General features: G+C 38.9%; 1 protein-coding gene across 3 annotated transcripts; it reads right to left on the bottom strand.

The window, feature by feature from the left end:
* Positions 1–6,173: 6,173 nt before the first annotated feature.
* On the bottom strand, positions 6,174–12,294 carry LOC127357027 (uncharacterized). 3 transcript variants are annotated; one of them, XM_051389188.1, is made up of 9 exons: positions 12,231–12,294; positions 11,677–11,777; positions 11,541–11,569; positions 10,869–10,977; positions 10,128–10,676; positions 7,960–8,000; positions 7,538–7,594; positions 7,255–7,332; positions 6,174–6,293 (listed from the first exon to the last, which is right to left on the bottom strand). In XM_051389188.1, exons 2-8 carry the CDS (start codon positions 11,759–11,761, stop codon positions 7,324–7,326), a joined length of 879 nt encoding a protein of 292 aa, XP_051245148.1. In that variant the 5' UTR covers positions 11,762–11,777; positions 12,231–12,294; the 3' UTR covers positions 6,174–6,293; positions 7,255–7,323. The 3 variants fall into 3 exon arrangements, with proteins under 3 accessions (XP_051245148.1, XP_051245149.1, XP_051245150.1); XM_051389189.1 differs by having other exon boundaries at positions 11,541–11,566; XM_051389190.1 differs by lacking the exon at positions 11,677–11,777.

The raw sequence follows: 12,294 nt of genomic DNA, 5'->3' as shown, positions 1-12,294 counted from the left end.
GTAATGTAAAAGAGACATATGTCCATGGCACCCAAGTAGGGCTTTTCCAGTTCTGAATGATGTAATCCAATAGGGCAAAAGATTGGCTGCCCGTAGTATAACATAGTTGGAGGCAAGTCCACCAGCGTAGCATCTCTAAAATAGCCCTTCTTACTCTTGGGAAGATTTGTTCAAAAAAAAAAAAAAAAAAAAAAAGGGGAAAAAAAAAAAAGGGAGAGGAAAAAAAAGAGCATTAAATGATACAAAATTGAGTAGATTTCTCACATGTAAACTGCCTGCTAAAATGGCAAGACCACCGCTTCAATTGTGTTTCATATTTTCAAGGAGTTTAAAGTTGCACCTAAAAAAAATCCTGTCCGCTAAATGGTGCATTAAATTAAGATCTGTGCTAAACTGTTAATAGAAAAACGCTTAAAATCAGCTTGTAGCCAAATCCTTTTAACATCGTCCAGCAGATGGGTGATATAGGGGAAAAAAATTTTTGGGGTAAAAAAAAAAAAAAAAAAAAATCAAAATAAAAAAAAAAAAACTTATTAAATCCTTAAATTTTTTTAAATAGGTTAATCCATGTGAGAAATGTTGGGAAAAAATAATAAAATTTTGAAAAAAATTAAAAAAAAAAAAAAAAAAATATTTTGTAGTCATAGCAAAGAAGGTAATTGAAAAAAACCCCCCCCATTCTAAAAAATTTTTCCCTTTTTTATAAAAATTTATTAAAAGATAGAATGTCTGGGTGATGGTTTGAATTTTTAGTATAAAAATTTTTCTGGAAACAAACCAAAAATAATAATAAATAATATAAAAAGGGGGGGGTTTTATTTTGAGTATGGGTTTAGATGTTTTAGTGTAGAAAAGGATCAGAAGAGAGAGTTTATTGCTTGAAAATCAGTCTAGTAATGATTTCTTTTTTTTTAATCTTACAAGAAAATAATCAATTCTTGAATAAGTGATGGGAAATGATACTGTGATATTTTGAATGTTTGATAAAAGAGAGAATAAAAAAAAAAAACTTGTGCACTGGGGAGTAAAAAGAGTACTGCCTGGTTGTCGGGTTAGAGCCTCTCCAAGGATCCAGTAGCCTGTAGTCATTAAGAAAGGACAGAAGTACCTCCCCTGACTAAGAAATATTGATTTTGGTCCCGACCCTGGACCTGTCCAAAAACGGGTTGAGAACACAATTGAAATCTCCTCCCAATACTAGATGATGTGAATTGATATCTGGTAACTTGGCTATAAGGCGTGAGAAAAACAATGGATTGTCCCGGTTTGGACCATACACGTTGGCTAGGATAATTGGAGTGCCAAACAGTTTCCCTGAGACTATGATATATCATCCATTAGTATCAGAGATAACTTGAGATGGGACAAAAGGGGTCCCCCTTTTAATCAGTATTGCCACCCCTCTGGTTCTGGCCCCGTAGTTAGAACAGAATATTTAATCAACCCAGCCTGCTTGGTAGCCAAAAGATGTGTCTCCTGTAAAAAAATTATGTCTGGGCCTAAGGATTTCAGATGTGTGAAGACGCAGGTGCGTTTAATTGGGTGATTCATCCCCTTATATTCCAACTAACGAGACGTGTAGCGCAGAGCGCGCCGCTACTTTGTGAAGTCATATAGTATTTTAAGTGAACACTTGGGTGATGCAGTAATAAAAGGTTCTAGTGGTGAGCAGACAAAAAAAATACATTCAAAAAAGCACAGAGTGCGCTGTGTAGAAAGAAAGAAACAAGTAAATATGTACCCTATATCCCTATGCCGACCTCCCCCTGAACTGGAGATCACATAAACAACCCCTAAACAGAGGCAATAGCACATGGCTTTACAGGTAGCCTAACTACTAACTAAACAAGTATGCAGTCTGCAGGAAATTAGAAATGCTAATAAACACAGGAACATTTCTAACATTGATAAAACATGAGATTAAGGAAATGTAACAAGAATGACAAGCTGCCATATTAGACCAACCATTAATCAGATAGCCATCATCCAGATAACTAAGTTTATATTGACCAAACATAATGCAAACCAGTGAGGAAAATAATAATAATAAAATAAAATAAAATATCACCTTAACAGTCCACACAAATGACTATTGTGGCTTTGGCAGTCCTTGTTGTCTAATTAACTTATATTATGATCGGGTATAATACACAGTGAGGAAAAGAGAAAAATAATAATAATAAAAATAAATAAATAAATTGACAGTCCTCACAAATGACTAATGTGGCTTTGGCAGTCCTTGTTGTCTAATTAACTTATATTATGATCAAACATAATGCAAAGCAGAAGGGAAAGAAAAAATATCACCTTAACAATCTTCGTGAATGACCATTGTGACCACGGCAGTCAGTCCTCATTGACGGCGGACAATGTTCTGGGAAACATACGTACAAGCAGCTTCAGGATCAGTGACAAACGACTCGGCCCGTCAAATGAAATGCGGAGCTGGGCTGGGAAAAGAAGTCCAAACCTAACTCCTGGGATGTCCTTCAGCATCCGCCTGACGCCGTTGAATGCCGCTCACACTTTGGCCACTCGCACAGTGAAATCCGGGTAGACAGAGATGGTCATGCTGTCAACTTGGATCTTCTGTTTGGTTTTTGCCAAGCTACCAGCACTACCAGCACTTTAAGACGGTTGTCATCCAGCTTATTATATTTCCATGACTTGCTTGACCTAAGCTATGACTTGACTTGACTTGACTTGACTCAACTCTCACAAAAAGGACTTGGGACTTGCTTGAGACTTGCACGTGTGACTTACCCCCACCTGTGGTGTCAACCCTCTACTGATTAAAGTTTTAACGTTATCCGATTTCTATTCCTATTGCAAAATGAGATTTGAAAGTTTGTCAGAGTGTGCTGACATGTATAGAATATCATTGTGATTGGTGAGATAAAAGGGTAGACGCAACGTGATTGGACATGATGGTAAAATGCTGTAGGCTATCACCAGATGATGTGGGCGTATCACGCTTTGCCACGGCTGACCGCATTAAACATATACTGCAGACTGTATGTTTACTTACAGACTGTATGACAGTATAAACTAACTTCAGATAGACTTGACATCAGATTAATAAGGATACGACAACAAGGACATTTTCTGAATTATTTATTGACATGTGCAGTGTTTTGAACAGGCATCGACAGCCACCTTGTAAGGTTGCTTGAGCGGTGAAGGCAGGAAGGAAGGGAAGGAAGGAATTACCAATCCTGACAGGCCCCAGTCTGTCAGGATTGGTAATAGGACTTCAGCCAGCATCATCACCAACACTGGCACTCCTCAGGGATGCGTTCTCAGCCCCATCCTCTACACCCTGTTCACCCATGACTGTGTCGCCTCCCACAAGGACAACATCATCCTGAAGTTTGCAGATGACACTGCAGTGATCGGTCGCATCACTGCGGGTGACGAAGCGGCCTACAGGAGGGAGGTGGCCGGTCTAGGGGCATGGTGTGATGACAACAACCTCTCCCTCAACACAAACAAGACAAAGGAGATAATAGTGGACATGAGGAAGAAGAGGAGACCTCATCAACCACTGTCTATCCGGGAGCTTGAAGTGGAGAGGGTGAGCAGTTTAAAATACCTGGGTGTCCACATCAGTGAGGACCTTACCTGGACACTGAACACCTCGCAGCTGATGAAGAAGGCCCAACAATGGCTGTATTTCCTGAGGAGGCTGAGGAAGTTTGGCATGTCACCCAGGATCTTCAGCAACTTCTACAGCTGCATGGTTGAGAGCACCATAACCAGCTGCATCACACTACGGTTGCGGACCGCAGTCGCCTGCAGAGATTGGTTAAGACTGCTGAGAGGATCACCAGGACACCAATGCCCTCTCTGCAGAGCAGTCCACAGGAGAGCTGGCTCCATGCTCAGAGAACCCACCCATCCACAACACGGACTGTTCACACTTCTACCCTCAGGCCGGAGGTACAGAAGTTTGAAATGCAAAACAACAAGACAATCAGACTCCTGAACAGTTGACAGGAGTCACATCAATGCAAGGCAGCAATAATTTACAGAGCAGCAGCAGCAATACGGATGCAGCGCAACAGTGGCATTGACAGAGCAGAGGGAGAGCTGGGAAATTTTGCAGCTTAAATATACCGCCAGATTGGAAGGGAGCGCTTGGTAAGTGATTATGGAATAATGTCATGTGTGTATATCCAAGCAGCTCGAGTTGACTGCCTGAACTAGCTTGCAGGCTTCGCTCCATAAGTGAAAAAAAGAATGAAATCAGGTAGTGCAATTACGCCTCCTACAAGTGTTGTGTTGCCAACCCACTCTTTTTGTCTGAAGATACAAATAAAAGAAAAAGGTGTGACTGACCTTCTGGTCCTGAGCAGGTGTCTGACAGGCTCTGCACCAGATCATTCCTGGATATCTTCTTTAAAATCTTCATGGTTACCTTCAGAGCTCCATGTGGTGTATAGGTGTTCACCATCAGATCCACAGTGTCCCTCCTCTCTGCCCCCTCCAGCTTGGATCTTTTGATGGATTTGTTGCCTTCCAGCCGCAGATACCATTTGAATGTTTTGAATTCATCGGCTGTTAAATCCTCCAAAGTGATCAACAGGTCCGCTGATGTCCTTGTGGCTTCCGGTTTTTGTAGTCTTCTCCTGCATTGTGGGCATCAATAACTTTCATTTTTTAGAGTCTTACACGGCTGCTTAGAGGAACACATTGTTTCTGAGTGTTTGCACAATGATTAAAGAGTCAGAGTATTTATAAAGCTTTGAAATTGGTACCAGATGAGATTTTCCTAGTGAATATTATGGCCTGCTTGGGCCAGAATGAATTATGGCGTGTACGGTCATTATAATGGTCTTATGGCCCGGGCTGTTGTTTTGTAGGTTTTCAGTCACAAACCTGACATGAACTGAAACTAGATGGAAAGTACAGGGATTACAAAAGTGATTACAGCTCATTCAGAGAGAGACATCAATGTCATGGCAATCTATGATGTCTAAATTTGATGGCGTTCCATCAATGAGATATTTCACTTAAAGCCACAAAAGTTAACCTCATGGTGGGGCTAGAGAAAAAGTCCCCCAAGTTCATTAAGATTCATCCTCTGGGCACCCATGAACTAAATTTCATGACAATCCATTTGTTAACACATTTAATTAAAAAACAAAAACCTGCTGGTGGTGTCTGAGGTGAAGTCAGAGGATTCGATGTTGAGATAATTATTATCTTTGCTCTGGTTTCATCTGGAGTCACCCTCAATTCATCCACTGGAATGTGAAAAAAACTTAAAGGCAAATAGCTCCATTTTCCAGCTGAAGGTGTTATTGCTAAAATTTGACACAGAGAAAAAGAAGGGAGCACTAAAGAGGTACTTCACCCTAATGCGTGTTATTTGAGCTGTAGACCTAATTCTATGCCTGTACTGTGATCAAACACATCAATGCTGGTCTTAATATTGACATTTTTACCAAATTTACTGTATGAAAATCTGCATGTTGTGGCTTGAAAATAGCTCAATGGCCCTCTGCTGTTTTAAATCACCCTGAACCTTGTAAGGCTAATGCAGACCTTTTGGGAATCCCTTACATCATTACATATATATATCAAAAAAGTGTAAATGCGCTCTAACCAGAGGAGGGCAACCCAACTCCCCCAGCCTCTGCGCTCATGTTCAAATATACACCTATCGAGATGCATCATTCACAGGAGTTTATGCTAGTATTTTCTTCTTTGGTGTTCCTTTGGTGTTCCTGCTACACTGCTGTGGACAATCTGTCAATCACTCCTGTCTATGACTAGGCCACGCCCCCTAAAGTCACTGTCCTCCAGGTCCCTGATGCATTCTTAAATTCACTGAGAGGAAGGGAGCTAGCAGGACTGAAGGGTATAGTTACACTTAAAAAACAAGCTTCTGTATAACAATGACAACTGAGGACCAGAAGATCTCACCTTTGCTTCTGTTTTAGTTGCACTCTCCTCGTCTACTGCAGGGTAATGTAACAACAATCAGATTGCAGGATCAAACAAAAAAAAATTGTTTTGTCAGTTAACTATTCCAGATGAAGAATTATTTGCAAAAGTCTGTTATATTCAAACAGTTCATTGTTCATTCAAGATGCATTTCCTCTGCACCAAATAGAGATAATGTGTTTTGTGTATTTTAAGTATTCAGAAGTATTTCTCACGTTCTCTGGTCTCCGTTGAAACAGCCTGAGATGTTGGACTAGCCTGCTTCACTGCATCACTCTCCTCCATGGACCGCTCAGTCACATTACTGCTGCTTTCATTGTTGACCTCTTTAACTTCAGCCTCTCCTGTTGAAGGGTGTAGAAGCCAAATGTGTTTTGCCTCTGCTCTGTCCTGTGTCCTATTCCAGGTACCGCCCTCCCTCTGTCAGGCCCACCTGCGGTAGTTTTAACAATCATGCCGCTTGCTTTAAAGCTACTTGGACAGAAGCAGACGAGGCCAGTGGGCCAGGCCGCCAGATAGTGTTGTGGTGCTGTCGGTCATGAATCAGAGCTGTGTGGTGCTCGTCGTGTAACATTATCATTACTCCCTCAGTGGAGGGAGAGCGTTGTTCATACTTATTTATTGGATCAGTGGTTTGTTTAGTTTAAATAGTTTTCACTTCCTTTCTTTTTAGGAAGTTGTTTTGTGTTAAGATTGAAGTCATTTACGTTTAAATAAATAGTTTAATACTACAAATCTTTCTGTTTCCTTTCTTTCTTTAAACACCTGGTTTATTATTAATTGCTGCACCTCTCTTCCCCCGGACTTCTCAACTGAGGTCATAACAGCCACATTCACCCATTCACCCACATTCCTACAGTAAATGGAAAATGCCATCAAAAAACTAAAAAACCAAAAAAGCTCTTTTTTCCATGAAAGATATAATCATTCATCAAATGTATTTAAATAATATCTGGTCAGTTTTTCAGGCAGCTATTTGAAAGAGGCAAGTGTGACACTTTATAGCCAATAAATAAATAAAATAATTTTATGATTATTTTAACTCAGCAATAATACAATTTATAACATTATTTGCCAGTTATTATATTATTGACTTTTATTACATTAAGAACGGAACATTTATGAACTTATTGGCAGTTATTACAATAACAGTAGTTATTTTATGATTGACTGCTAAAAGGGTTAAAGGCAACCAATATCAGAAATTAGTTTATATAGTTTCCTATTTTATTGATACTCTTGAATTTAAAATATAACTATACTGTGAACATTTATGTACAATGAAAAATGTCCTAAAAATCTCACCTTTCTCATTGGTTGCAGATGGGATTACAGACTTGATTTCAGACTCTCCTCCTGCTCTTGTGCTCCCCTTCAGTTCATCTATTGCAGAGTAATGTGACAAGAATCAGATTGCACGATCAAAAATAAAATAAAAAATTGTAAGAGAGTAGGAAAAGTTTGTAAGAATTATTTGTGAAAAAGATGTGTTTATTCAAAAAGTGAACTCTTCCACAAGCTGTATCTCCTCTCCACCAAACAGAGATAGAGTTCAGTCCATCCCTGCATTTTGTCATTAAAATATTACCTTTCTCTTTGGTTTCTCTGACTGTTTAACATCTCCATGTTCATTTACTGGATCACCCTGAGAAAACAAATTAATTAATTTCACATTTAGTTCACCAGGTTAGAACCACTTAGACTGAAAACATGAGGATCAACAACACACAGCGGGTATTCCGATACAAGCAAGGTCTGTATTTAGTGTTCAGCTGAGCTGGGAAGTAATAAGTTTTCTTTCTTTTTCTTTACTTGAGTATTTATTGACAACTTTTTACTTTTACTTTATCAATTATTAAACTGATCAATCAAGATCAATATCACACAATGATTCACTCATTTATGAAAAGAATACAAAAAACTAAAACTACATGATAAAATACAGGTAGTTTTAGAAAAGAAATGCTGCTCTATGATGACGATCACTAAAGGTTAAAATAAACATCTTACCTGTAGGTTGATCTCAGCTGCATCCTCCTCCATCTCTTCAACTGCAGGATAAAGTAAGAAAAAGCAGATGTACAATTGGATTAGTTAGACTGCTCATTTTCTGTGATAAATTCCTCGGTTTTCTGGAGGTGAGTTTACCAGGGTTAGAAGGGACATAATATCATCTTGGTCAGCCACAAACAATGAAACTTTACTGACTTTTCTGACTTTGCTTCGGCACAAATGTCTAATGAAAATCACAATTCTCAAAACATTGTGTACAAGTCTCAAATCTATAGTTATTTTCATGCAACAGTTAAATGCAGTCCGTGTTGCTCTCATACACAAGTCCACTGTTTAATTGTACCATATGTTGTTATGAACGGGTTGTAATGTAACTTTAAAAATGTGACCGTCTCTTGTTGGTTGCCAGTGGACTGATTCTACACATGCGTTCCTAGGATGCGGGGCCACTTTTCTGCAAAAATCCAAAGGATGTGAAGTTTATGTGCACCCCCAAGTTCTTTCTCTCTCTGCATCAGTACAGTGTCAACAGCAAGCAACCACTAACGTTAGCTTGTAAATGGAGTCCGATAATGTGTACAATGACCAGCACCCACCACAACACAGACCAACACAGAGTCCAAAGTCAGAGCCAACATTACTGCAAATCTCTAGAAATATATTATTATATTTTGGTTTTAGCTGGCTAATGTTAGCTCGCTTGCTAATGCGGACAAAATGCTAGCTAGCTAACGTAGCAAAATTAGTGCTGTATAAAGAGAACTGGACACAGCTCAGTTCATTCATATGGAAGCTGCTCAGTGGCACATGAAGCCAAAATAGTTACTTAACATCATTCCTTAAAATACATGTATGTCACATGGGGGGAGATACTTATGGTGGACAAATAATGAAATAATACTGAACAAATAATGTAAAACAAATAAACATTAAAAACATTCAGAAATAGCAGATTTTATTACCAAAATGTATTTATTTTTCTTTGTTATGTGTTTAATTATACATTTCTGCATTTTTATATTCCTTTATGCTTTTTTTTATAGACAATGAGCTTAATTGAGGTATACAACAATTAGCTACATGGACCAGGAATTGACAGTATAATGGAGAGAGCTTCCAGTCTGAAAAGTGAAGCCAACATGGAAGTGTCTTAAAACCTGCATTCTATGTAAAGGCCAGCAGGGGGAGCTCCATTCACTTTAATGGAGAATGAGCTGACTTGACACTCCATTTAGGAGCTCAGTAAACAGTTTCCTGGTGAGTTTAGGGTCTCAGTTGCTAGTTTACCATCTTATTCCATACATTATGATGTTCATTAAGTAAATGATGGTCCTATTTAGAGCAAAATAGACGATAAAGCTACCTTGTAATTGACAGGTCACTCTCAGTGAGTCAGTCCACCTCAACGCACCAAACTCAGATCAAACTGTCAAACTAGGCAGTGCTGATCAAATATGAAGCTAGATTACTGCGTTGACTATTTCTCGCTTAAAATTGTTTAAAAAACGTACTTTAGTGTACTGTTTATCTGTAATACGAGATTGTGTGACCAGGTGAACCGCCATTGTTTCCTGCTATGGACGAGTCAGAACTGCGCAGCCAATGAGTGTAGATCAACTCGCACTACAGCATGTACGCTGGCTCATGCTGGCAGCGGCCAAAATGCCAAACTCCTGGCTTCAAAATGGTTCTCCACAAACCAATGGGTGACATCACCATAGGTTCACTCTTGGAACCAGGCAGTAGAGTACTCTCTGGAGGGATATCTGGCTCCATTGTGTTCACCAACCAGTCACTAACTGTGCTGTTTGGTGGTAAATAGGGAGTGAACAGTAGGTTCCAGATTAAAGGGGACTACTCGTGTGAGTAACTAAATACTTGTAAATACAAATGATCCCGAGAGTAAACTAGCGTGAGAAACGCTCAGCGAGTATTTGCTTTGCCTTTGGTGGAAACCCACCATTAGACCCTTTTTCTCTGAAAACACCTGCCTTGTGGTCAAAACTATAAAAACAGGGATAGACCAGACAGCGTAACAATGAATTCGCTATGAAGCTCTTTAAAGCTTAGAGCTTTTACTATTATATGAACTATTATTCAAGTTACATCCACATTATCTTGTGTACCAGCAGTGTTGGTGTGAATGTGAAACATTAAAAGCTCACCTGTTTGATTTTGCTGAAACGCTGAGGAATCCATCCTTTCACACATCAGTCCACTGTAGCAGTGGGGATCGTTTTCAGAGACCATGACATCTATTTTTTCCAACAGAGCTATTATCTCTTTTTCATCATTCAAACTTCTTGTACATGTTTGGAATCTGTTTTCAACAAAACTGCTGTTGGCTTTCAGGTCTTTAAATGCACCTTCACATTTTTCATCTGACTCATGAGTCACAGCTGTCATTAAATAAGAAAGGGATCCTTTCCCAAAAGCTTCCTCTAACCACTGCACTCCTGAACTGTAATGGCTGGTATGCAGACCATTTGCTAACAGTAAGACAAAGGCATGAATTCCCTGATTTAATGGGAATTCCTCAGTGTTTTGAAGACCGAGCATGTTGATGACAGAGATGTGCCGGCCGCATAAATCATACAGTTTGGTTGAAAACTGTTTCACATTTGCTTGCTCGCCATAGTCAAGTAAGATGTTTTTTGATCCGGTCTCAATGGAATTTGTGTCACCAATTAACACGATTGTGAGTTCAGGCATGCCTGTAACAGAGAGTAACATCGATATGTTAAACTGCAGTAATCACTGAAACAACACTGTAAAAGGTAGACAGACAGCACTCTGTCAATGCACTGACAAAATAAAAGTAAATAATCTAATTCTGTTAAAAACTCCACTGAAATATAATCTATAAAATCAATGTGACTGTACAATCAGTTCTTGGTTAATGTTACCTTTCTCACTGGTTGTGGATGGTACAGACTTCATTTCAGACTCTCCTCCTGTGCTTTCATCATTCTTCTCTGAGTGTTGAGCTTCACCTGGTTCATTCACTGGATCAAACTGAGAGAACAGGTGATTTTATTTTTTAACACCTCCAGGTTAGACCCACTGAGAGTACATTGTGTTTTTTTATTTTATTATTTTAAATATTTTTTTTTTTTGCTCTTTTATTGACTTTTAATCAATAGCGACAGCTTAAGATATACAGGAAAGGGGGGTAGAGAGAGGGGATAACACGCAGCAAAGGGCAGCAGGTCGGACTCGAACCCTGGGCCGTTGCAGCAAGCAACCCAAAACCAAGGAATCGGCATCAAGATGAATATATACTGAAGATGAACAGTGTTGCACTAATACAATAGCATGTAAAGCAAGAGCAAGGTAAAGCAATACAACAGAATAAAATAAAAGCAAAGAAAACTTTGGTCCTCCAATGTCAAACCAGGAGGTTCATGAATGTACAGATTTCCACTTCTATGAACATTTTCATCACTTAAACTTTGGGAAGGATTCTCTATTGCAAAACTCTCACACAACTTTAGAAATTGGAAAACTGTTAAAGAACAAAAGAAAAGCAGCTATAGATAGAAGATAATAATGACTAATGTAAGTGAAAGGATATTTACCTTGGCTGCACTCTCCTCCATCTTATCTACTGCCATGTAAGAAAAAGAAAAAATATACAGGATCAGCATAAATCAACATATTTGGTTAGCTAACTCTTCTAGTTTATGAAATACCATTTACAAAATGTTAAAAGACCTTTGTCATTTGGTGTCACAGATTCAGTTTCAGACTCTCCTCCTCCTCCTCCAGCTGCTGTGTTGTCATTGTCTCTTGCCTCCATCTTTTCTGCTCTTCATCTGTAGAGGGTTGTAAGACAAAGTCATTCATACAATACAACAATCACTGCAAATTCACATTAATATTCAAGCTGACTGATCAAATGAATTATTTTAATAAAATAAATAAAAGTAGCGCAGTTACACATTTTGTCATCCTGATGTTCTTACTGCTGCTGAAACGTCGCAAATATTGCAACGTCATGCATCAACACTAAATGTGCACTATATTTGTGGCCCGCCAGCATAAAATATAGGGGAAGATTTGCGGTGTAATTTCTCTTAAATACAATTCTATGATGAGCGAACATCCCAATATTTATGACACAAAGGAGTTTTAGAGACAGGCAAGACAAAGGTTGTTGTTTTTTTGGAGTCCGAGAATAAAGTCAAGAGGTCAAATTTGATATTTGACTAAAAACAGACTATTATCAAGTTGAAATGTCGCTCTATAGAATTGTTACATAAACTCACCTTTTGTCATGCGTTTCCTTTGCTGCTTTGGTCTGTGTAGATCTTGCAGTCTTGTCAGAACTCC

Source organism: Dicentrarchus labrax, unplaced genomic scaffold, assembly GCF_905237075.1.
Source record: "Dicentrarchus labrax unplaced genomic scaffold, dlabrax2021, whole genome shotgun sequence".
NCBI lineage: Eukaryota > Metazoa > Chordata > Actinopteri > Moronidae > Dicentrarchus > Dicentrarchus labrax.
The sequence above is the reverse complement of the archived record's forward strand: the minus strand, read 5'-3'. Positions and strand labels throughout refer to the sequence as shown.

Bases quoted from the DNA above. Each gene is read 5' to 3' on its own strand.
- LOC127357027 (XM_051389188.1), bottom strand. From the start codon at position 11,761: ATGGAGGCAAGAGACAATGACAACACAGCAGCTGGAGGAGGAGGAGGA. The intron at 11,570-11,676 runs GTCTTTTAACAT...CTTACATGGCAG, and splicing joins TGTGACACCAAATGACAAAG to TAGATAAGATGGAGGAGAGT. The intron at 10,677-10,868 runs GTAACATTAACC...TCTCTGTTACAG, and splicing joins ATCCACAACCAGTGAGAAAG to GCATGCCTGAACTCACAATC.